This window comes from Saimiri boliviensis, chromosome 10 (assembly GCF_048565385.1).
Source record: "Saimiri boliviensis isolate mSaiBol1 chromosome 10, mSaiBol1.pri, whole genome shotgun sequence".
In the NCBI taxonomy this organism is placed as follows: domain Eukaryota; kingdom Metazoa; phylum Chordata; class Mammalia; order Primates; family Cebidae; genus Saimiri; species Saimiri boliviensis.
In genome coordinates, this window is record NC_133458.1 from 114,770,700 (window position 1) to 114,796,679 (window position 25,980).

The window sequence follows — 25,980 nt, forward strand, 5'->3', positions numbered from 1 at the left end:
GATTGTCAGGGTCTTCTCCACTCAGAGACCACCACCAACGCCAGAGACAATGGAGAATTATTTAGTATGCTATGGTTCAAGAAGCTGCCTCTGTTTCAGACCCAGGAAGAAGGAATTCTGTGGAGAACATTCCTTGTCGGGACAAGGACCCTTAGTGAGATTTAGCTTTTATGCACCTCCATCTGAAAAGCTAAGCTTTTCTCTGGGAATTTGAATTGAAGGTTAGGGATGATTGCTCAGATGGGGAAAGTGTGAAATGGTAATCACTTGCATATGACACTCGAGAAATGTTATAATAAAGCTGAGTAAATTGGAGCATGAGTTAGCCGGTCCTTTGCCTAATGATGTCACCCACTTTGTGCTTCCTCCAGCCTATGATTAATAAAAGAGGGGTTATGACAGTAACTCACTCCTAGTGGGCAGCAGTGACGTCAGCAGCAGCTGAGCAAACTGACTACATTTAGTTGTGCGTGTGTATGTGGGCATTTTTTTTTTTTTTCCTGTGACTAACATGAAGCTAACAGCATCTAATAAAACAAAAGCTCCTTGAAATTTGGGAAACTTATTGGGTGAACTCTTTTCTACAGGGAGCAGCATTTTAATTATTCTCAGTTCATAGTTAACTGATGTTGGAGTTGGCTAAAATTACCTTATTGGCTTTCTGCCCCTGTTTCATTAAGGGATCACAAATGAACCCGTGGCCTTTGGGAGAGAGGTTTTCTGGAGCATTTTTTTCCTTCTACTATAATGACTCCTCCCTCATTCAATATACTCTTCCATCTTTCAAGAGGAACTCAATGAGTAGAAGAGGGATTGTGGCCATAAGTTATTTTTTGAAAGTTTAAAGCTGGTTGTTGAATTCAATGACTTCATTTTAAACTCTGTAAGAATATTGTGCTTAATTACAGTTTGCTTTTCCAGTCCAATAAAGGGTGACAGAAGTCCTGCTTGCTATTTCACCTTTGCAAACTTGACCTTCCTAAAATTAGAGTGGGCCACCTGGAAATATTTACCAACCTAGCTGAGTCATTGCCAGTGTCCACGCGAGTCCCCAGAACTCGTGAACAGTGGCACTCAGACCATGCCTTGGCGCTGCTCCCACAGAGGGCAGAACCTTTGGACTCTGCCAGGACATGAGGGAGGCAGCAATTCACTGATTCAAAAAAATACACACAGGACAGTCCCCAGGCTTTTCTGTGGGGCTTTTTCCCTCCAAGTGGAGATTTGGGAACAGGTTGTGGGGGGATCTTTTGGACAGCCAAAACTGGATGTGAATCAAGATTTCTGCTCTCTTATCAGTCCACTGGAATCTACATACTAAACCACTATGTCTTCAAGTCAACAATGGAACTTATTACCCGAGGGGATCCAGGTGAGAAAAACGATTACAACAATCTGTTCTATGTTCCTTGGGAAGTATTTTTCAATAATCTTCTGGGGCAACAGGAAGATAAATTGTTGAAGCAGATGTTTCCTGATTGGGTTAGAACTGAGAGTTACGATAAACAATTGTGAAATATATATTGGTCAGGAAGAATGTTGAGGGCATATTTCTTCAGTTTGAGTTAGTCTGGGTTTCTTTTCAATATATGTTTCTCTATAGTGGTTGTAAATGAGTATTTCTCTCAATATTGAATTTTTTTTTACATGTACTACATGGTTACTTCTTGGGAAGAAATCCAGGCACTTCTGAATCATTTGAGAGTTGATTGAAGCCTTTAGTTCCAAAATGACCATTTACCTGAGGAGACAGTGATTCACATGTTGGAAGAGATGACATGGCGTCAGAGTGTCTAAGACATTCCCCTCATGGCTCCCTTCATCTTAAAATGATCTCTGACCTCCCCTTTCCTTTCTGGATGACCCATGTCACTCAGGAGCCAAGGGATGAACCACGGAAGCAGGCCCTCACTGTCTGGGTCTGGACAATAGGATTTCGGTTGTAAGCCAGTTTCATCCTGGCAATTGCCCTTTTGTGCATTTCACCAACGCTTGTCGATTACTGTTAGGATTTTCCACGAGGTGGAATCCTTCACAATAGGTTCCCCAGTCCTCACAGGAAAGCAACACCTGGAAGGGCATGGCCTTCCTTTAAAAGCCACACATCTTCCTTTTACAAAGGAAGTTTGGAGAATATAGTGTTGCTTGCAACAGCCATTAGGATTTAGCAAAGCGCTGTTTTATCTCTTTGGATATTGATTGTATGTCATTCCCCTAAGGTATTAAACAAATAAAATTGAGCTACATCATATTTGTTTGCTGTAGGAGAACGGCATGGGAATCTCACTTTTGTGAATTTTACTTCAGGGAATTCTCTATTGCATGGATTTATCTGATACTGAATTGCTAAAATGAACAACTCAATCCTTTATTCATTTACTCTTTTGCATGAGTCTCTTGTCTCCTAACTACTTGGGCGTGGGCCAGCCCATCTCATTTTGTTGCTGGTCACCAAGGTTCTGCTTTGGGTTAGAACAAAAAGCCAGCAGGAAAATGTATTGAGGCTGTAGGTGAAAGCTGGTTCGAACAACGATGTTGCCCAAGAGGAACATTGCATCTGTAAGTCTCCAGTGATCAGAAAATGTGAGATGCAAGAGGAAGCAGAATCACTTGAGTTATTAATATTTTGTAGAAGTTGCATTTTTCGGTTTTTGTTTCCAGGGTCTCTTGGAGATGGATAGGGAGTAGGTTGGGTGAAACTTTAAAATGATAACATGAAATCAGGGTATCTCAACTGCAGAACTTCAGGCCAGTTAATTTCTTGCTGTTGGGGCTGTCCTGTGCATGGTAGGGTATTTAGCAGCATCCCCAGCCCCTACTCACTAGCGGCCAGCAGAATCTCCCTCCCAGCTGGAACAACCAAAATGTCTTCAAACATGGCAAGAGGTCCCCCCGGGAGCAAAATCACCCCAATTGAGAACCACTGCTGTAGAACGGAGAGTAATCGTTTACTTGCTGGGTTCTTTTTCCCTTCGTCTCCTTTCCCTAATTGTTTTAGTTCTAGTATCTGGGTTCCCTTGGTTCAGAAAATAGCATTCCCAAATACTCCAGAAACATAGTACTCTTACACAGCAGAAGGCCTTGTGGGAAATTCTGGTGGTTCTGAAAGAAATGGGAGGCTTAGGAGTCAAGTTTTGGATTAACCATTGCTGACCTGTTGTTCTTAATGAATTCTAGAGGACTTTTTAATGTTTCCCTCTCCTTCTCTGGAGCTATTCATTCATTGATTTAACTTAAAAGCAAAACAGCTGATTCTTCTTTGTCCCAAATCTTTCTAACTAACATGCAGCCCAAGCTATGTACAGGCTACAGCTGTCCAGGAAACAGGCAGGGTTTGCCAATCCCATCTTCGATTGAACATTTGATGAGACCCTTCATTACAGACTCCCACCATCTCCCTGCAGCAAATAGCACTCTGGATCCTGCCCACTTTCTCTGGATTCTGAGCTGCCTCTCAAGGGAGTCACCCCTTACCAATAAGCCCAGGTTTTCCGGCCTGAGCCCCAGAAAAACACATCAGTGGCTGAGAACACCTCGGGTCCTTTTGATTTCTCTCCATAGTCACGTTTTATGTTCCGTTTCCCAGACGGGGTGAACCAGAAACCATGCTTTTTTGGAAACAGATTTTTTCATAGGGAGGAACGAAAACACCCTGACTCGTCAGCACTCCTGTCCATGCCTCTGAACCCCCAGACTTGTGTCATTTCAGCTGAATCAGAGGACAGTATTCCAGTCACCTGCTTGGGACATTTACATCTCCTGGCTTGTATTTTTGACTGAATAACAGCAATCTGTGAGCAGCAGCTAAAATAATAGAGCCCTGAAAAAAATGCTCCCCCCCCCCCCCCCCACTTTTCTGGGCCTGTCTCCTTCTTCCAGGAGTAGTGAGGAAAGAGCCCAATTAATAGCGTGGATGAAAGCTGCAGGACAGACGGTTTGCTTGAGAAGAAAAGTGAACATTCTTGCTTCCTCATTTATGCCAACTTTGAACAAGGACAGCTGCTGCCACAGGTAAACACCACTATAAGGTTGGCCGTGGCCCTAAGCTCGGTGTCACCGCAAGCCACAGGCCGGCACACGAAAGCTGGCCTCTCCCCCATTCGCACAATTGAGCTCTTATCCTTAAACGAACTTTGTTTTTTGACCAGCTCACTAATTGTGATTGAAAACACCAGCTCCCCAGCAATGCACACGCATTGGAGTTAGCAGCAGCAAGACAGGCCCTAATTGCTCCATTTACATAAAAGTAGAAACATACAACTTCTAAATATAAATCTCTGGCACATCGTTCCTTTTGCAATTACAGTAAAATAAGGTACCACAGTTTCCCTCCCGGCTCCTTCTCGCAGCAAGCTGCTCCACCGGGTTCGCTAGTGGCTGCTTGCTCCTCGAGGCGAGAACAGAGCCATGCAAATGCTCCAGCGTGGAGTTGGGTTTGTGAAGTCGCCAGTAAATCAGGCCGCCTCCACTAGGTGAATAACGCGGTGGCAGCGGGCCACTTTGCTAGTGCAGTCGCTGGAGGACCGCGCTCCGCACTCAGAAGGGGGCAGTTGGCTGGTGCGCGAGCGCTCCCGGCTCGCCTCTGTCCGCGGGGAGCCCGCCGGCCCCTCCGCAGGTCCCGCTCCCTGACATTTGCTGTGGTTTCAGTCCCTGGCACTGAGGGCTGGGTTCAGAGATTCCCAGCTGCACTCACTGAACAGTGATTTTTTTTTCCCCTCCCTGAATTCTTTAGCTGCCAAAAGGGGGGAAAAAATCAAGAGCTGCTCTTAAAAGAAGTTGCCCTTGCTGGTGCTCAGGGTAAAAATAGAGGCGGCCGCTTCTTAGACCGGCTTGGCCCTGGCTCCAGGCATCCCGCGAGCTGGGCTCGAGCAGCGGCCGCGTTCCGGCGTGATCCCTGGAAGCTGCCAGCAGGTGCTGCTCAAGGTACAGTAGCAGGGCCGAGAAGCCGGGACCCGAAGGGCCTGGGGTGCGGGGAAGCTCCGGGGGAGGGGGAAGTGAAAGAGAAACCAAACCAAGGAAGGAGAAGGAGATTCTGGTCAGGACTGGGCTGACCAGCTTGTGCCCCGGACCCCTTGAGTTCCGCAGGCGAAAGCTGATTCCCAGTCTAGAATATGCCACAGAAGCTATTTTAACCTGCCTGCTTCCTCCACCACCCGCACCTTGATTTGCACCGAGCGAGGAAGCATTGCCACTGTGGTGCAGGTAGAAGGGTGGCAGCGCGCCTGGTAGGCTGGCCTGGCAGGTGGGCACTCGGTGGCATCAGAGGGCCAGCAGAGTTTCAGTGTCACACTTGCGTTGTGGCTCCTCTGGTCAGAGTGCTGCAGACTCCTGTGACACTCATGTTTAAGAAGAGCCACGAGGCTTCTCAGAAATAATGTCACTTATTATCTGACTGCTGCACTTGACCCCCACAGGTTCATATTATGGATCCCATTTTATAGATGGGAATACTGAGGCCTGAGTTTACACGGTGAGTGAACAGAAGAACTGGGATCTGATCTGGGTTTGTTTTGTGCACCTTCCCCCCGCCCCCCGCCACTATCACCTACCCTCACACACACACACACACAAACTCACATACACACACCACTTTGTGGGGGGGGGGAGCGAGGGGATGTTTTCAGGACACCAGGGTTCATGTGTGGGGTACAGGGTGAGTTTAGATGCCCTGAAGGTCATTGACTCCACTAGTTCTCAGCAAAAAGGGTGGAGAAGTTCCTTTCTTATAAAGGGTTTGAGTTCAGCCTGTGCTAAACGGAGGGGCAGGTTTGGAGTTCACCATCATTAATCCTATTTCTGTCTTTGCCACTCAGATTCACTCTCTTCCTCTACAACCTAATGATTTTTTTTTTCCTACTTCATTTCTGCATGTGCAGTTCTTAGAATACTCCTTCCCCCCACCCCCATGCAGCTCAACACCCACACTTTCTCTGTGTCTAGCCAAGAGAGACCCTCTTATCCAGAAAACTTCTGGTGTCCTAATGGAACTTGCTTAAGCCACACATCAGAAGACCAGAGCCTCTATATTTTGCTTGTGGGCAGAGTGAAAAGTTTATTTTATGCATGTTAAATCCTGCATACAAAACAACATATCTAGTCATATGGCTCTCATTAGCTCCCAATTTTGTACATTTTATCCAACTTGTCATGAAAACTGGGCTTATGCTTCAACTGTCCTCCTTCAAACAACTCTTCACCATTCTTGTCCGAGGACTTCTTCCTCCTATGTTATTTACCAGACTTGCCAACACCCCTCCCCCCAAAAAAAGCCTGACCAGCTTTACCCCTACTTCAAGGGATGTTCACTTCTTTTCATTAAGCTCACATTATATTTGTAACAATTGAGAAATGATAGGAGTTGAAGTTCTGGTAAAAAAAAAAAAAAAAAAGAAAAAAAAAAGAAAAAAAATGCCTGAGGGGTTCTTTGTTGTTGCTGGTGTGTGTGTGTGTGTGTGTGTGTGTATGTGTGTGTGTTTGGTTAGTTAGGATGAGAGTCTAAAGACCTGGGAAGGATACTTATGAGGTTCACTTACAGAGAATGACTATTTCCAAAATGATAAACGATTTATGAAGCAGGCATTCAATTTCAAGATGTAAAATAATAGTGTAAGTTGGTGGAGGGGGAAGACCATCATCATATGATTATACAGATTTTCCCATTTTTTTCCTCAATGAAATAGCTTATTTTAAAAAAATAAAATCAGAATCCCCATAACGAACACTACCAATTTTCTTCCCTGAAAGAAACAATAAAATACTTTGTAAATAGAAGCAACTTCGTGAAGTAACAGATGTTTTATGTAAAGACATAAAACTGAACCTGAATATAACGAGACGTGTGTGCGAGTAGTAAAAGAAAAGTTGAAAGTTGGACACACTCATTAAGACATATCTATTTGATTCCAATATTTTTCTAAAAAGGTAGAGTAATCCTAGCCAGTGGTTTGACTGGCTCACTGCATCACCCAGTAGTGTCTCAGAAGCCAGGAAGGGCTTTCCATTAGATAATGAATTATGAAATGTCTCACACTGGAAAAACCAGTCATCCACTGATGTCATGCTGATTCCAACCAATCCCAAACAAAGCCCCAGCCCTCCTCTGTTTCAGTGGTACCAATGTGTGAGTGTACAAATAAGTAGTACAGTATAAAACTTCACAGTGCCAATACCATGAAGAGGAGCTCAGACAGCTCTTACCACATGATACAAGAGCCGGCTGGTGGAAGAGTGGGGACCAGAAAGGTAATGCTTTTTAACTCTTACTTCTGAGCTCTTTACACATTCAAAGAGAGGATAGCTAGGAGGAATTTTACAACTAATTGGCATTTCCAATGTGCATTGTGATTTGTACCTTTTAATATTATTCAGGCAGGTTAATATAGCTTTTAATAGTCCTGGAGCATGCAAATAAATTATGTGTTTATACAACCCACTCAGCACATATATACAAGTACATATGCCAGAAAGAAAGCTATTTTTAAGAGTTACATTCGCAAACAGTAAATTCAGGGAACACACACGTACTCAGATGCAGAGAGAATCCAAATATTGATAAGTTGCACTTATCTAAATGCTGCTATTAGGACTCTTGAGTTGTTTAGAGCCATTAAACTTTTGGTTGTATTTCAGACTTTCTTGTAAAACTTAACTGGACTACAAAACATTTTGGGTGCTGTATGTGTGACTCCAAATAGGTGGATGATGTTAAGTGTTATGGTACAAAGATGTTTTATGAAACCATTATAACACAAATGCCCCTGACTCCCCCATTCTCTTTCACCATCCCCCACTAAAAATATGAGGCTTTTTAGGTAATGTTGACAAAGTTTTAACAATAATGGTGGAGTAATTGATGTTCCTGGAGCTGAAACCCTAAAGGTGTTGGGTGACTTGTAACAGAAAAAGTCTTGCAAATAGTTGTTTTGGAAAAGGGGACAGTATATGCAGTTCAGAGAGCCTTGTTAACCTGTGCAAACTGTAATTTTAACTTAGTGTCACAATTATCTTGCCTTCTTCCTTTTGCACTCAGATCTTGTGCTGTAGTAATGATACTTATGAATTCTTTCCACCTAAACTGCACTGCTTGACTATAATGCTATGAACACACTAGGCGTCAGATATAAGCTGACTGTATCTTCAGAAACCAAAAGGGCTTATGTGTGGGAAAGAAACCGAGAGGGAAGGAACGCTTTAACAGATGGACCCCTTAAAGATTCTTCTGCAAGATAAAAGCAATAAGACAGAAAATGAAAAAAAGGGGAGGGGGAAGAATTTTTTTTAAGCCTCCGAAAGGCATTGTTAAAAAATTCACAATTTTCTTTTTCTGAGCACACTGAAATCCATGATGATTTCATCTGTACTGTTCCTTTGAAGGAAAAAGCAGCAGTCAAGGAGGCTGTCTATGAATGCACTGGTCGGGACAGGCTTGAGGCAAGCTGAAAAAACTACCACATGACAGAGAAAAATAATTTGCCAATATATTTTAGAGAGTCTTTTCCCATAGGACCAGTTATTCAAGTCATACGAGTGCACTCTTTTTATAAAAGGATGTGGGAAAGGCCAAGAGAATTTTGCATTTTATCTGTGAAGTCCGGCGAGCGGTGATTTGCTGTAATGTGTGAGAGTGAGTGGGTCCCCGGCAGAAGGGGGCAGCTGAAGGGGATGGGGAGAGCGCTTCTGGGACTCGGGCTTGTGATAGGCTGCCTGCCCGCTGGTCCTTCAGTGCCCAGCTGCATTTTACAGTTGGGAAGAGTGGAGTGTATTATATGACCCCCAAACAAAAGTTCCCTTGCGCTTTCGTCAGATCGCCTGCCAGTATTGATGACCTGAACATTTAAATATGAATGAATGAGGGGAAAGGAACAACTCCCCTGGATCCCATCCGGCCAGAACAATCGACTGGCCCGGTCACCTCCGTGGTCCCTGGGCCCCTCTTCCCCGACCTTCACTACCTGTCCACCGGACCTCCCTGCGCCCTCTGCCCCACCGCGTGGCTAGGTGGGCATTTCACCACCTAGGGCTGTGGCTAGGCAGGGTGGAGGGGTGATGGGGACAGACTTTTTCAATCAAGTCATCCTTGTTGATTGAGACACTGCATTTGTTTGGGGATTTCCCCCCCTCCCCTCCAAAGAAGGAAGAAGGTGAAACCAGGAAACCGGGCAGAGAAAGAAAAAAATAGCGAACAAAATTAGGAGAATTTATTTTAGAAGGGAAAGTAGAACCCCCGAAAATGGTGATATTTGAAGAGAGGTGTCTGTGAGGAAGCTAAGAGCAGAAGGAGAGCAGCCTGTCAGAAAAACGGGCTGTCCCTCCCTCCCTAATCACAGCAAACTCCCTCCCTCTCCATTCACTCACTTACTTAGGGCCAATCCGTCCTCTCTCTCTCTCTCTCTCTCTCTCTCTCTCTCTCTCTCTCTCTCTCTCTCTCCCCTCTTCCTCTCCCTTCTCCCTCTCTCCCTCTCCCTCTCCCCTCCCTCCCTTCCCTCCCTCTCTCCCTCTTCCTCCTTCTTTCCCTCTCTCTTCTCTCCCCCTCTCTCCTCTCTCTCTGTCTCTCTCTCCCTCCCATCCTCTCTCTGTCTCTGTCTGTCTCCCCCAACCCTGTCTCTCCCTCCCTCCCTCCCTGTCTCCCTCCCTCCCTCCCTCCCTCCTTCTCTCTTACTCGGAGACAGTCAGAACTCTCCTCCCTGACAGCCACAAACCTACAGCACTGACTGCATTCAGAGAGCAACCTGCAAACAAAACTTCACAGAAAACTTTTTGTTCTTGTTCCAGAGAATTTGCTGAAGAGGAGAAGGAAAAAAAAAAAAACCAAAAAATAAAAAACCCAACAAACAAACAAAAACAAAAATCTGTGCGTGAGGGGGGAGGAAAAGCAGGGCCTTTTAAAAAGGCAATCACAACAACTTTTGCTGCCAGGATGCCCTTGCTTTGGCTGAGAGGATTTCTGTTGGCAAGTTGCTGGATTATAGTGAGGAGTTCCCCCACCCCAGGATCCGAGGGGCACAGCGCGGCCCCCGACTGTCCGTCCTGTCTGCTGGCCGCCCTCCCAAAGGATGTACCCAATTCTCAGCCAGAGATGGTGGAGGCCGTGAAGAAGCACATTTTAAACATGCTGCACTTGAAGAAGAGACCCGATGTCACCCAGCCGGTGCCCAAGGCGGCGCTTCTGAACGCGATCAGAAAGCTTCATGTGGGCAAAGTCGGGGAGAACGGGTATGTGGAGATAGAGGATGACATTGGAAGGAGGGCAGAAATGAATGAACTTATGGAGCAGACCTCGGAGATCATCACGTTTGCCGAGTCAGGTTGGTGTTGGCATTAGCAGGGGGTGGGGAGGGGTGGGGGGTGGGTGGGAGGGGGTAAATATATTTCTCTGACAGTCCCAGGAGGAACTTTTTTTCCCTCCAGCTGGAAACTGCCTGGGAAGGTTATTAGCTATTAGGTGATGGTAGCGGACGACGGAGGGCAGGCAGGGGAGGGGGAGAGGACTTTGCAGAAAAGGAATTCTCGGTGGAGCTCTGCACGGAGATGACTAGCTTATACTTGCTAAACTCAGCCGGTCACACAGGGAGGAAGCTCCGGGGCCAACGTAGAGCTGGAAGGCAGACTGTGAGGGGCTGCCTATGAAACCAGATCTGAGCAGCTGGATGAAAGCCGGCACATTTTCGGGTGCTTGGGGAGCAGAGGAGGCTTCCAGACCCCATCCAAAGTTTTTATTGAGGGTAGAGGGGTGAATGTGCCAAGATCAGAGTGGAATGGCACACATGAAGTCACTCTCTTAAAACAAACCTTCCCCTTTAAAAGTCCAATCTGGGGCCACATCAGAGAAGCAGGGCACAGTTATGAGTGACAATCATTTTTACCTTTAGAAACTGTCTATAAGTGCACAGGAACCACATTTTAGACAGGGAAGAGCTACTTTGGGGGACAGTTGCCAAAGAACCAGCAGTTACTTTTAGGACACTGACTTTTGCTCTCTGAAGGAAAAAAAAAAAAAAAAAAAAAGGAAACAACCAGTTTTGTTCTTTGTAAAGTTACTAAGAGCTCTCTGCCAAGAAACGCAACCTTGACAAAGTACTCTCAGATACTATGCTGAACTCACTCAATCCTTAAGAGGAAGAACTTTAATAAATAGATTCTAATCGTTGGCTCAGGACCAAGCTAACCTGTTGCTGAATAGCAATACCTGTCAAAAGTATGGGTCCATAGACTTGGAGCCAGGCTATTTTTATAGTGAAGTGACATAGATCCCTTTGCATGCCTGCAAGCCCATGCACGTCAGGCACACAGATGTGTTAATACTGTGTTACTTTCATGGTAATGCCAGCCTAAAGAATTGCATCCTTTGCCAACTCCATTTGAAAGGAATGCCATTGTTTTGTTTGGTAGAGCATATGGCCAGTAAAGTATGTGCAGGGACTCCCAGCATTTTTGTTTAAAAGTTTGCCGCAGGAGTATAAACAATTAAGGCAACACTCAGAATTTCCAATCCTGAAAACCTGTTGACTCAGATGTTCTGTTTTCAAGAAAACCATGAAAGACCTGGGCATCTTTCTGGGGGTGCAGATAGCCTGCTGGCAAGCATGGGTTCTCCTTGTAGGAGAATCCCTGGTGTCCCACAAGCTTCCCAGTTCGGCTCTCTCACCAGCAGCCTCTCTCACTTAGGGAAGGTCTACTTTCTTTCCCTAAAGCTGTTTCTTACCCCAGCCCCAAAAGCATGATCATCAGGATTCTATCTTCTGAAGCTTTTTGAGGAAGAAAGCTAGGGTAGAACTTTTCAGGTTGACAGCCATTTTTTCTCAATTTTTTTTTTTTTTTTTTTTTTTTTTTTGTGGTGGGATAAGATTAAAAAAGAAAATATTTATGGTACTTGGCTGCATGTGTGAAACAGATTTCAGGGGTCTAGAGGGTTGCTTCGTGTCTTTATATATGGCAGCTCCTATCCAGTTGGCTTTAACCATGTCATATAACTAAGAATACCTATGCCTTTGACCACTTTTACCTGCAGGACTATTACTATCAGTATGCCGCTCTTTCTGACTTACTGGATTTGTAAAGCAAATCACTCTCTTAGCATTTAGAGATTTGGCAGTGAAAAAATTAGACCATTTACATTCTTTCTTACATGTAGCCTTCCTGTCAGTGCCAGTCTTCTCTCAGTTGTATGAGATCTCGTCATTTTGTACTTCTCTGTTAGGTGTTCAGTTTGAAAGAAAATGAGTGACTTTTTAAAAAGCGACTCATCGGACATTCACATTGAGTCAAGTTTAAGATTTGTAGTGGGAAAAACCTAGTTGATTTTACAACTTGACTTTTGATTCTTAGAAAACATTTATTACAATTATTTTTCTCTGAGAGATTTTGCACATCAACTTCAAGTTGATTTAATATAATTTCACAGATTTAATGACTGATTTATGGACAGTCTACTCTTCAAGAAGAAAACCATGTGAGCATTTTGCTGCCTATTTCACTAATCCAGAAAAAGATATTTATTATCCGAATGACTGTAGCGAATATATGAGCACGAATAGCGAAGACCTATGTCTTGTTGCTTTTGGAATAATTCAACTTTAATAACATTCCAACTGTGTGGAATGTCAAGAGTTTTTGGAGAATAGAAAAAAAGCATGTATTTTTCTTTCCCTTTAAACCATTTTACGCAGCAAAGAATCCAGACATTGTCACCCATGATCATGCCACAGATGCAGACCCATAGCGGCCTCTTTCAACTCCAAGTTTCTTCAGTTCAAGGCTATGTTTAATTTTGGCCTTTTCTCTCCTTGATTGCTGGGTAAAGCCAGGGCATGGCCAGAGAAGTAGAGAGCCTGCAAAAGCTCAGGTGCTCGGGACTCTTTTAATTGAGTTTGTCCCATCCTGCTTAGATACAAAGTGCCCAATTTTTCTAAAGCTGACGCAAGTTGTTATTGGCTAAACAGCAGGGAATCACTCTAAGGCTCTCTGAAATGTATCCCAACAAACAAAAATGATTTTCTTTTTATGTATGTCGCATCGACCAAGATTGCTCACCAAGGCTAGTGTGTTCTTTGCACAGCTGGCATAAAACCAACAGTGTTTATCTTAAGGACTATAGAGGCCTTCACAAGGAAAGATAGAAGGAATGAGTAAAGCCAGGCCACCTATCACTATAAATGTCAATGACTAAATTCAGTGACCTTCTTAGCTGATACAGCTTATTTTCATTTTATGTTGACTCATGACAGTAGCTGGTCATCAACACATCATAATAATGTACCTGCGAGTCTCCACATGCTGTCAGACCTGTACATGGGTTCTGATAATTAGCTTAGCAATTGATAGCACTTGTAGAAAGAACAGGGGGGAAAAAGACAAATGAAACACCAAGAAATGGATGTGCTGACATAGCCTCGGTGTTATTGAGTGTAACACATAAGTTTACCCCTTGGGGGATACTATACATGGAAGATTTGAGTTAGAAGTTGACACTGCCCAGACAGGGGTCGAAGAAGCCTTGCTTGGATGACCATTTTCCCCACCCCAAGAAAGCCATCTCTAAATGGAGCTGACTCCCACCATCCCCTGCCCATCTTCCCGACTTTTCTGTGAATCACCCCTCCCTTAGGGATGCCTTTAGGGGTTGTTACAGGCTCTCTTCTGCGAATAACGGAGAAGAGCGGCCACAAGAGGGCGCGTTCCAAAGACTTTTGCTCCTTGTCAGTTTCTCTAAGGAAAGGCAGTTGTGCCTACTGGAAGCCCCTGTCTGTAGCGCCCTAATCTTGGTGATTATCAGTTACCTTCTGCTCCCTCTCATCATGCAGAAAAAGTTAGGAATTTATGATATGGGAGAAGCATGACTACCTGTAATACATTAAATGAGACAGAAGGAAAGGAAATGGAAATTCTACTGATACATGTGAACATTCCGGAGCTCTATGGAAGGCAGACGAGTGATACATTTCAAAAGCAAACAAAACAGAGCAGGGAGAAATGTGACCATGAATCATCAGCGATACTGATTTGCTCACAAGTCTCTCTCTAATACGGTCACCCGGGGCGTAACAAAAACATCTTCCGTCTCCCCTGATTTTGCTGCCTAGTTTTCCTGTCTTATCAACACTTTGCACCAGTGACAAATGACAAGTGACTTCAAACAGGGAGGAAAAAGGTGGTTCTTTCTTTGATGCCTTGTGGAGACATGGTGTACAGCTTCTCAGGATGCATTTGTTTCCGAACCGAGGGTGTGGAGAGCAGTGGTGGGGAAAGATGGGAAAAGAGGTTAATAGTGGTCTGTGGCCTGTGCAGTTGGGATGCTCTGGGCTCGAAGTGGTGGAGATGCCAGGGTGGAAAGTCAGTTGTAATATTTAAAGAACTGCAGTAATACCTTCCCAGGCACTTTTCTTGAAAACACATATTTGTCTTGGCCCCTCTTGTGCTGAAAAATACTTGCATATGATCTCCTAGCTGTAGTTCAGAATTCTTCCCACTCGACTGGTTCCTAGGTCCAAAATCAAAAGTGCCAAAGTTCTCAGGAACTTTGGAAGAAGTCTCTGAAATTTTGTGGGTTGAACCTTAAGAATTTTTGCTGCTTGTAGGAACCTAAAACCCCTTTCTCCCGAAATATTTAACCTTTTTCATCACCATTTTAATGGAAGAGGCATGGATGATGGATGTTTGTGGCTGGCATTTATAAAGCAATAATAGATCCTAAGAAGGGACATTAAAGCTAAAAAGTTAATCAAGATAATTCATGGCCAAACCTATAGTTCTACTGCAGGAAAGATCCTCTACTGTAGATCAAAGGAGGAATAATCTTAAGACCTCACTTGCTGCTTCCTGCACAAACCCCTGGAAGCAGTCCAAATGCAAAGTTAGAGCTTCAGAGAATGCACCCTGTAAATGGTGGTTGTGTATACCCTTACTATTGACTATACCATATCTAGGCACAGTGAAATCTTGATGAAGAATGGAAAATTAAAGGAACAGACGCTTTTTTCAGGGAGGCTTCCCCCACCCCCTACCCCATGGTAAGTTTAAATATGTTCTATAAACAACAAGGCTTTCCACATTCACATTAGAGACATAATTATTGCCCATATGTAAAAGAGCAACATATTTTAAGAAGGACCCTGGTGAGGAAAACAAAACCAAATCGAAACACTGCATGTGTGTGTAGCTGATTTAATTGGAAGTGTTCATACACTCACAGATCTGAGATGCTGGACTTCTGGATGAGCCCAGCATTTGCATCCTAGTGTGGGGGGAGGGAACAACGGGGGGCTTAGCTGCTTAACCCTTGGCATGCCTTCGTGATTGACTTATTCAAAACATTTTTAAAATTCTGAAAGCAAATAAAAATGTGCTACAAACACCCTTCCGGGTATCTTTCCTTCCAGCTTAACACAGCCTCTCCCCTGTCCAATCCTTCCCACGAGCAGCATTTCAAAGGTATTCCCTGTGAGGTACGAAATTTCTCTCTGCCCATTTTTCTGCACCTCTTTTTCTCTCTCTTTGGTATGTGTCCACCGAGCTCATAGAGGTTTAAGTGATGAAATATTATCACCCACATGGGTTTGCGTGGGACTTTCTTAGTGAATTACTCAGGCAGAGCAGGCTGTGATACAGCCTTGCTCACAAGCCTCGGGAGAGAAAAAATAGCACAGAGGATGAAAAGAATATTATCAGAGAGTAGGTAATGAAAGGTTAGCAAAGCAACCAGCTATATCTGGCTAGCTAGGTAATAGTGCAGGAACCTAGGTCGCACCTGTACAAACTAATGCAGAAACTGCTCACAGCGCATTATGGGAAGGCTTTCATTTCAAGGTTTTACAGCATGAGATATTTAAGTGAAAGCTCAAACTGATTAGCAATTGACCCCGAACATCTCAGCCTTAGTCAACCTTCCCTTTTTCAAATTGTTATGCATGGAGATTGGAGTATTGGGGCATCCTGAAAGTGTCACTGCAGTATTGCAATCTCTCTCAGGTAATATAGAGATAAAGGGAATATAATAAATTGACCTGTTATTTATTATATTTTTCATACCTAGGACATTCCAGGGCTGTAATATATTTCTGAAGCCTGCAGCCCTGATAAACATCAATCCCACGTCAGTTTCCAGCAGTCTCATCTCCCCACCCCCTTCTGCAATGAAAGCTAATGTAAAAGAAAGAAATATGCACTGCTTAATAAGTCAGAATACAATAGAACTTGTAAAATGTACCTGCATACAAGGTAGACATTAGGAAGACTTGAATCTTTCTCTTCCCCCTGTTCTCCTGAGCATTATGGCAACAGCATTTTCATGAAATTAGATCTGTTTTTTTTCTTGATAAAATATCATGCAATATACAAATAGCAGTTCCAGAAATGGACACCAGGAGAAGGAGGCGACAGGCATGTCAATTAGTAGGGGGAAAATCCAAATGTCAGAAATATGGGGGAGAGAGAAAGCACGCAGGCAGTGGATGCATATACAGGGAACAGAGTCTTTCAATTCATATAATTAAACGGATGCATAAATCAGCGCCCGTACCCCTCCACAAAACGCAGGCGACCAGCATGAAAGTCATTTTATGATGACTCTCTGATCCTAATATAACAGCACCTGACAGATTGAGCCCCCTCTAATGAGTACTCTCTTTGTACAATCCTCTCTCAGGAACACTAAATCATTTGCTTCCAAGTACAGCTGCCTGTGAAGAAGGGGTGGGGCTAGATCATGCATCAGAAACCTGCTCTTGTGAAATGAGGGGCTGTCCTGTAGGCTGTGTGACTGGAAGCCAGCAGCCTCAGCCTCTCTAGCCCCACAAAAGCAATTTGCACGCGGCTGTCACTAATTCCAGTCAGCCAAGTAACCCTCCCTCGGCACCCCCACCCAAACATCTGTAGTCTGCTCTGGATGTTATTCATGGAAAGTCCACTGCATGCAGGTCAGCACCGCTGTCCATCAACCTTCACCCTGACCCCTTCTGGCAGGTGTGGTTGAGAGCAGAGCAGAGCCCATGGGGATGAGTTACCCAAAACCCAGTGAACCTCCCCATCTGGGGCACTAGTCAGACACTTCCAGTTTCACACTCTTTCCTAGAAAAACAAAACCCAACCTTGTGCCCTCTGGCTTCTCTAATTTAGCAGCTACTATCTCTCTGTTTTTAGAGTGACACCCTGTGCAGTTTAGGATTTCAGAAGCTGTCCTGCATAGAGGCAGAAGGGAAAACAGCGGGTAGCTTGTTAACATTCTCCACGGGGCAGGGCAGATGTGCCCACGCTGGAGGTAACCTGCACACCCTCCAGGCCAGTTATCCGAGGCTTGGGAGGTTTCCCTCAGCCTTCTCCTACGGCCTTGGCAGGACCTTGCCACCTTAAAATCAAATGCTGATTGCCTTTTTAGATTTAAATGATTAAGCTCTGCTTCTGGGAATCTTCTTCCCTTTTACTTTGTTAAAAAACAAACAACAACAACGAAACCCCCACCAATTCTTAGCAAAAGGGAATATGGAATTCAGATTTTGAAAAAATAAGTCATCATGCTTCCTAAAATAAGACCGCTTCTCCCTCTAACTGCTCCCTGCTCTGGTAGTCTATCTAATCTTAAACCCAACTTTATAATTCATTTCAATTCCTGCCAAAGACATGAGGTCGGAGTCAGAGGAACTCCCCTTACCACCACCACCATCATCATGGCCCGCATCCTCGTACGGTTATAGAAAGATGCCAGAGAACCTTTCACATCCATCTGCAGCCCTGCTTGGCCCTTGCCTCAGTGAATTTACCACTATCATAATCACAGTGTGCAGAGTGTGTTAAATTAAGAACAGAATCTACAATACGCAATGCACAGAAAAGCCTGCCTTCTGCTGCAGAGAACTTGAAACTGTGCCTAAAATTTATAGTACCGTAAACATCTCAGGGCCTCGAGTGATAAGTATGGCTGGATTTCCGTTAACTATAGAAATCCAGGCAGGGAGATCCTCCCAGGGAGTTGCGAGTTCTAAGATGAACTTCTTAAAGATTGTTCCCAGATTTGTGCATGGGATATATGTACAGCGGACAGTTGTAAGGCGGTCCATGGTCATGGGAAAGAGGATATGTTTCTATATGCCACCAAGTGGGGAAAATGGAAGTGAGGGAAAATATCTGATTAATCAAAAAATTCTCGTTTGGAAACCTGCTTTTATAGTAAATGCCGTTGCACGATTAAACATGCAGGTGCTTAGGATAAGAGAAGGAAATAGATGACTTTCTAATTTTAGAGTTAGGCTAGAACTGAGTGGTTGCTTAATTCAACTGCCCTGACAATGTGGGGGTTTCCTGTGTGTTAGCTGTGGTTGCGATTTGACATAGGATTCTGGTGCTCATTAAACTGCACTCTGATGGGTCACAGGCAAAAATGGAGGATTCAGAGGTAAGAGGTGGCTCTCTTAATTTACTAGAACTTAGTGCTAAGGACTCCTCCATTTGTTCAATAAGTAATCAAGTCATTGCCTACTTTCTGCTAAACACTAGACTATGCTAGTGACCTTAGACCCTAGGCATTCTAAACCAGGCTGGCAGGAGTGGGGTGGTGGAGGAGATGTGAGGGAAGCCTCCTAGAGAAAGTGTCATCCAAACAATCTGAAAATTGAAACATTATTAAAGGCAGCACTAAGGGTGGTATGCTGGAGTTTGGTGGGGCAGGAGCGCTTGAGGCAGAAGAAACAGCAGGTGTCACTGCCTGCAGGTGAGGGGGGTGGGGTTCTCAAGGCTTCAAGGGAATACTGTGTAGCTAGACCCCAGAGAACAGGACTGGGCAAGAGCTGGTATTCAAGGTAGGAACAGCATGTGCACAGCCCAAAGTCCTGGGCAGTTTCTGTTAGATACTGAGAGCAATAGGAAGTCAGTAAAGGACTTTCAAGAAGTGGTGTGATCAGATGCACCTGTGGGAAAGATCCCTTTAGCTGCTTCATGGAGAAATGACTGGAGAGAAGGCCCGCCTCAGTCAAGCAGAAGCAAAGTAAAAAAAATGCTGCTGCAGTGACCCAGCAAAGAGGTGACTGGGGAGGAATCAGACTGTGACAAGGGAAGAGGAGCCTGGCTCAGTGTGTCCCTCCCGCACAGACCTACACACTGAGGTGGGGCCAGGGGCTGCATTTTTGTCTGAGAACAATATTTCCTTAGCTTTCTAGAGATTGCAGTGTCTTTTTGTTTATATTATCTCATTTTATCTTCCTAAACCTGTGAGATAACAGGTCAAATGTCATTAGGTCATTCCCATTTTATAGAAGATGAAACTGAGGTTAAGCAATTATTCAACAGACACAGACCCTCAGGCCCTCTTCATTCTAAAGCAAGGGTCCAACAGCTTTTTTCTGCAAAGGGTTGGAGAGTAACTAGTTTAGGCTTCATGAGCCAGTCTGTTGCAGCTACTCAGCTCTGGTTTATAGCGCAAAAGCAGCCGTAGGTAGCATGTCCAGAAATGAGCATAGCTGTGCTCCAACATAACTTTATGTACAGGCACTAACATTTAAATTTTAGATAATTTTTACATGTCACAAAGTATCACTTTTTCCCTAACCACTTAAAAGCATAAAAACCAAGCCGGGCGCGGTGGCTTAAGCCTTTAATCCCAGCACTTTGGGAGGCCGAGGCGGGTGGATCACGAGGTCAAGAGATCGAGACCATCCTAGTCAACATGGTGAAACCCCGTCTCTACTAAAAAATCCAAAAAATAGCTAGACATGGTGGTGCGTGCCTGTAATCCCAGCTACTCAGGAGGCTGAGGCAGGAGAATTGCCTGAACCCAGGAGGCGGAGGTTGCGGTGAGCCGAGATCGCGCCATTGCACTCCAGCCTGGGTAACAAGAGCAAAACTCCATCTCAAAAAAAAAAAAAAGAAAGAAAAAAAAAGTATAAAAACCATTCTTAGTTTGCCAGCAGTACAGAAACAGTTACAGCTTGTGGGCTATTATTTGCTGACCCCTGTTCGAGATGGTCTACCACAGAAGACTCCTGCTTGTCTGAAATTTGTGAGTGCATGTAAATGTTGGAATTAACAGGTGTCCCTGTTGTCTCTTACACTGTCTTTCATCATTAGGCACAGCCAGGAAGACGCTGCACTTCGAGATTTCCAAGGAAGGCAGTGACCTGTCAGTGGTGGAGCGTGCAGAAGTCTGGCTCTTCCTAAAAGTCCCCAAGGCCAACAGAACCAGGACCAAAGTCACCATCCGCCTCTTCCAGCAGCAGAAGCACCCACAGGGCATCTTGGACGCAGGGGAGGAGACCGAGGAAGTGGGCTTAAAGGGGGAGAGGAGTGAACTGTTGCTATCTGAAAAAGTGGTAGATGCTCGGAAGAGCACCTGGCACGTCTTCCCTGTCTCCAGCAGCATCCAGCGGTTGTTGGACCAGGGCAAGAGCTCCCTGGACGTTCGGATTGCCTGTGAGCAGTGCCAGGAGAGTGGTGCCAACCTGGTGCTCCTGGGCAAGAAGAAGAAGAAAGAAGAGGAGGGGGAAGGGAAAAAGAAGGGTGGAGGTGAAGGTGGGGCGGGAGCAGATGAGGAGAAGGAGCAGTCGCACAGACCTTTCCTCATGCTGCAGGCCCGGCAGTCTGAAGACCACCCTCATCGCCGGCGTCGGCGGGGCTTAGAGTGTGATGGCAAGGTCAACATCTGCTGTAAGAAACAGTTCTTTGTCAGTTTCAAGGACATCGGCTGGAATGACTGGATCATTGCTCCCTCTGGCTATCATGCCAACTACTGCGAGGGTGAGTGCCCAAGCCATATAGCAGGCACATCTGGGTCCTCGCTGTCCTTCCACTCGACAGTCATCAACCACTACCGCATGCGGGGCCATAGCCCCTTTGCCAACCTCAAATCGTGCTGTGTGCCCACCAAGCTGAGACCCATGTCCATGTTGTACTATGATGATGGTCAGAACATCATCAAAAAGGACATTCAGAACATGATCGTGGAGGAGTGTGGGTGCTCATAGAGTTGTCCAGCCCAGGGGCAAAGGGAGCAAGAGTTATCCGAAGAAGACAGTGGCGAAATGAAGAAATTTTTAAGGTTTCTGAGTTAACCAGAAAAATAGAAATTTAAAAACAAAAACAAAAACAAAAACAACAAAAAAAAGTAAATTAAAAACAAAACCTGATGAAACAGATGAAGGAAGATATGGGGAAAAAATCTTTAGCCAGGGCTCAGACATGAAGCAGTGAAAGAGTCGGGAATTGGGAGGGGAAGGGAAAATGGTGGACCCTTCATTTCTTCTGAAATCACACTGATGACATCAGTTGTTTAAAAGGGGCATTGTCCTTTCCCCCCTTGCAGTTCCCTTGTGAGCCTTGAATCAACTAGTCCAGCCTGCAGTAGAACAGTCTGCAGTGGACTAGAACAACCCAAATAGCATCTAGAAAGCCATGAGTTTGAAAGGGCCCATCACAGGCACTTTCCTACCCAATTACCCAGGTCATAAGGTATGTCTGTGTGACACTTATCTCTGTGTATATCAGCATACACACACATCACACACACACACACACACGCACACACACACGCACACACACCCCAATCTTGTGCAGGTGGTCACACTTCCTTTTTCACACTTTTGCTACAAGACAAAACAAAACAAACACCATTAAAAAATTGAGAACAAGCATGGAAAGAATGAAAGATCACGGAAAAAAGAATACCAAGTTACATTTCGTTAAGGTGCTTATGATCTTAGAACTATGCAACCTAATAGGTTTGAAACTGTTTACCTGAGAGAGAACAAAAAGAGAGACTTTTTTGTATTGGAAGTAATCTGATTAATTTTTATTTTCTTCAAGGAGAGATACTTGAAAGGAATATGTTTGTCCATCTGTTGGATCCAAACATTTCTATATTTTGTAAATGTTGTTGTTTTTTTTTTTTTAATCGTTTACTATTTGCACTACAATGGTGTTTGACCTGTCTAATCCTTATTTAACAAGTATTTTCTTTGGGTGGGGGTGGGGGTGGGGTTTAAGAGCTGCACTTAATGTGAGCTATAAAAGAACTGCTACAGCACACAAAATAGCTATTTTTATTATTATAAGTATAATTATTATTATTATTTTGTACCTTAAAAAATAGACACATACACCAAAGACATTTGTGTGAGCCTTTAAACAGTCTGTCTGTGGTTGGTATCATTCACCATCAGTGAGTCAGGGGTTGGGAGCAGTGTGGATTGTGTTCAGGCTTAAAAGACCTGAGAAGTTTGGTTTTTGACTCCTTTTACATCCATGAAACAGGACATTTCATACTGGATGTACAGTAGTTGTACACTGTTGGATATCAAGTTCAATCAAATTCATGGAACTACATGCTTGTATGTGTATATATACATTGCTTGTGCATATGCATATCTGTGTGTATATATACATGTATTGTACCATGTCCATACACATTTTAAGCACTTCAGGCTGTCATTTTTTAATGTTCTTAAAGCAATGAATGTTTGTGTGCAAAACACAGTATTTTTAAGATGGATAGGCTATAGTTTTTGCTTTTACTCTGAACTAGGTGGGCACATTTCAAAAATTTGGACGGGAAAAAGCCTGGAAATTCCAGCAAATATTCAGCAAGGCCCTCTTTTGATGTACAGGGATCAAACTTTCTCCTCTTTCTTGTCCCTTCTCCCACTTCTACAAGTTATCCCCTGTGGGGAAAACAGGATGATAATAAAAACTCTGGGCTGATACATTCCCAACTTAATTGTCTATTGGAATCAATCTTAAATCAGAAGATTTTTCAGAAAAAAATAATACTTAGGCCAGAATTAGAATTGAATGCATTTAAAAAAAATGATTCAGGCTTGGTTGTGAGAAGTATTACCCATACCAGCTGGGTAAAGTCATGTCGTCACTAATTAAAAGAATTAATTGAGGAGAAAGTGCTGAGAGAGAGAGAGTAAGGAAAAGAATAGTTAAGAGGAGGCAAAGATGAGGGCAAGTAGTGAAAATCTCTAATATTTTAATTTATAGCCAAAACTCTTCATGTGTAAATTTGTATTGATTCAGATGCAAAAAGGAAAAAAAATAACTTTTGTAAATATCAAAGTACATGCTTAAAGCCACATTTTTATCTAGTTTATTCTAGTACTTAGCTTGCCTAGAAGAGGTAATAAATTATTCATTTATGTGCTTTTGAAAATACAGAGCCTTATTTTTACAGACTTGTGTGAAGTTGGCAAATATTTTGAAAAATGGAAAAAAGTTTCTGATAATTGGGAACAATTATATTCATTAATATTTTGTAAAATATTGAAGCTTTTAGCCCCATGTCAATTTGCAGATTAAAAAAATTATTATAGGAAAAGATATCAGTGAGAAACCAAACATTACAAAAAGTGGTTTATCTCTTCTTGAAAAGTAGATTAAGTTGGTGTACTGTAACACTAGCCTATATGTAAGCAATGTCACTATTGGGCAAATTCATTTACTGTATTCTAGGGGCCACCCTTTCTTATGCAGAAAATATAATATGCACTGCATGAGAAGCTTGAGAATGGATTCTAATCAGGGTCCACAGACCTTGGATATCATGCATGTGGGAAGGTGGGTGTGGTGAGAAAAGTTTTAAGGCAAAAGTAGATGGCCATGTTCAACTATACAAACTTTCATGGAAAACTGGCAGCATTTTGAATCGCATCTTCTTTGGTACTGGAATCTGCAGAAACAGTGTAAGAAATTAAGTCCTAGTTCACTGTGTAGTAGCAGAGATGGTTAAGGCTATGGAAAAAGCAGAAATTTACAAAGACAGCTGATACCCATGTATAGTTCCCATTCATCTCAAATACATCTGTTATCTTTTTCAGCTAAGTCCTAGATATTTCAGGGATAACATGGGGGTTGATTAGTGACCACAGTTATTAGAAGCAGAGAAATGTAATTCCATATTTTATTTGAAACTTATTCCATAATTTAGTTGGATATTTAATGATTGGATTATCAAACACCCAAAAACTTTAATTTTGTTTAATTAAATTTATATGGCTTTGAAATAGATGAGTAAATTGCTACCATTTTTGGATAGTATTGAAAGATATCATTTTACCATCTTTAATAATCTTGGAAAATAAAAGCTGTGTGAACAACTACTCTTTCACCTAGCAGCATGAGGCCAAAAGTAAAGGCTTTTAAATTCTACCATATGAGGTTCTTAGTATGTTTTTTCTTGAAACCAGAGTGGCTCTATCTAACCTTACTATTTCCTCACTCTTTCTCTAAGGCTAAACTCTAGGCTCTTAAAAATCTGCCCAAACCAATCTTAGAAGCCCTGAAAAGTATTTGTCTTCAAATATCTTTTTATGGTAATATGTATTTAATGGACCAAACTGACATTTTCTATTTTTTTTTTTTCCAAAAAAGTAAGGTGAATTCCAGCACACTGAGATGGGCATTTCTTATCCCAGAAGACCAACCAATTTCATATTTATTTAAGATTGATTCCATATTCCATTTTCAAGGAGAATCCCTGCAGTCTCCTTAATGGTAGAGCAAATACTTTTTTTTTCACCATTGTGGGATTGGACTTTAAGAAGTGACTCTAAAAAACAGAGAACAAATACGTCTCAGTTGTTTTAAGCATGGATCCATATTATCATATTCATTTAAAAAATGATTTCCTGTGCACCTTTTGGCAACTTCTCTTTTCAGTGTAGAGAAAAACTTAGTCACCCTGAAAACCCACAAAATAAATGAAACTTGTAGATGTGGGCAGAAGGTTTGGGGGTGGACATCGTATGTATTTAAATTAAATCCTGTATCACTGAGAAGCTGTTGTATGGGTCAGAGAAAATGAATGCTTAGAAGCTGTTCACATCTTCAAGAGCAGAAGCAAACCACATGTCTCAGCTATATTATTATTTATTTTTATGCATAAAGTGAATCATTTCCTCTGTATTAATTTCCAATGAGTTTTACCCTCTATTTAAATGCTTTGAAAAACAGTGCATTGACAATGGGTTGATATTTTTCTTTAAAAGAAAAATATAATTATGAAAGCCAAGATAATCTGAAGCCTGTTTTATTTTGAAACTTTTTATGTTCTGTGGTTGATGTTGTTTGTTTGTTTGTTTTCATTTTGTTGGTTTTTTACTTTGTTTTTCTGTTTTGTTTTGTTTTGTTTTGTTTTTGCATACTACATGCAGTTCTTTAACCAATGTCTGTTTGGCTAATGTAATTAAAGTTGTTAATTTATATGAGTGCATTTCAACTATGTCAATGGTTTCTTAATATTTATTGTGTAGAAGTACTGGTAATTTTTTATTTACAATATGTTTAAAGAGATAACAGTTTGATATGTTTTCATGTGTTTATAGCAGAAGTTATTTATTTCTATGGCATTCCAGCGGATATTTTGGTGTTTGCGAGGCATGCAGTCAATATTTTGTACAGTTAGTGGACAGTATTCAGCAACGCCTGATAGCTTCTTTGGCCTTATATTAAATAAAAAGACCTGTTTGGGATGTATTTTTTATTTTTATTTTTATTTTATGTCTTACTTATTGATTTTCCGTTCTCAACTTTGCACACGTATTGACACATCCTTTGCTGGGTGACAATTTTGTTTTTACTGTAATTATCCAGAAGAGGATGAAAAACAGACTGAATGTGGGAAAGGCTGGAGTGAGAGAGAGCTCAAGTAGAAAAAGAATAGATGTTGCCATTACAGAGGCTGGTAATGGGCTGCAGATGCTTGGATCAGCAATATTTATATTTTATTCTTTTGTTGGTTTCCCATTTCTTCAATTGTAGTGGCAGCTACTCACAGGAAATAAAGAGATAATCATTCCTTCCCTCCTTCCTTCCTTCTTCCTCCTTTCCTTTCTAGCTAGAAAACTGGAAATGCATAAAGCAACTAGAGCTAGAGAACTATATACATGAAGAGAAAATGTACTTAGTCTTATTACCGAGACCAACAGAACCAATTTGGAATTATCGAAGTAAGGTCAAGCATTAATTGATAGGTCGACCTTTTCTTCTATAATTTTTCTCTATTAT

General features: G+C 42.8%; 2 protein-coding genes across 11 annotated transcripts in view; one reads left to right on the forward strand and one right to left on the reverse strand.

The window, feature by feature from the left end:
• The window catches only part of LOC104651814 (uncharacterized), a 154,312-nt gene extending 137,946 nt beyond the window's left edge, over positions 1-16,366 (reverse strand). For all 8 annotated transcript variants that reach the window (XR_012512222.1, XR_012512223.1, XR_012512224.1 and 5 more), the window contains exon 1: positions 16,202-16,366. Coding sequence is in view for 1 of the 8 variants with exons in the window: in XM_074379786.1 (XP_074235887.1) it covers positions 16,202-16,220 (19 nt within the window). In the remaining 7 variants the exon portion in view is untranslated. The remainder of the gene's footprint in view (positions 1-16,201) is intronic.
• INHBA (inhibin subunit beta A) lies at positions 4,851-25,445 on the forward strand. 3 transcript variants are annotated; one of them, XM_074379783.1, is made up of 4 exons: positions 4,851-4,923; positions 5,415-5,470; positions 9,772-10,304; positions 20,050-25,445. In XM_074379783.1, exons 2-4 carry the CDS (start codon positions 5,442-5,444, stop codon positions 20,940-20,942), a joined length of 1,455 nt encoding a protein of 484 aa, XP_074235884.1. In that variant the 5' UTR covers positions 4,851-4,923; positions 5,415-5,441; the 3' UTR covers positions 20,943-25,445. The 3 variants fall into 3 exon arrangements, with proteins under 3 accessions (XP_074235884.1, XP_074235885.1, XP_003930809.3); XM_074379784.1 differs by lacking the exon at positions 4,851-4,923 and having other exon boundaries at positions 5,409-5,470; XM_003930760.4 differs by lacking the exons at positions 4,851-4,923; positions 5,415-5,470 and adding an exon at positions 7,132-7,242.
• The last annotated feature ends 535 nt before the right edge of the window (positions 25,446-25,980 follow it).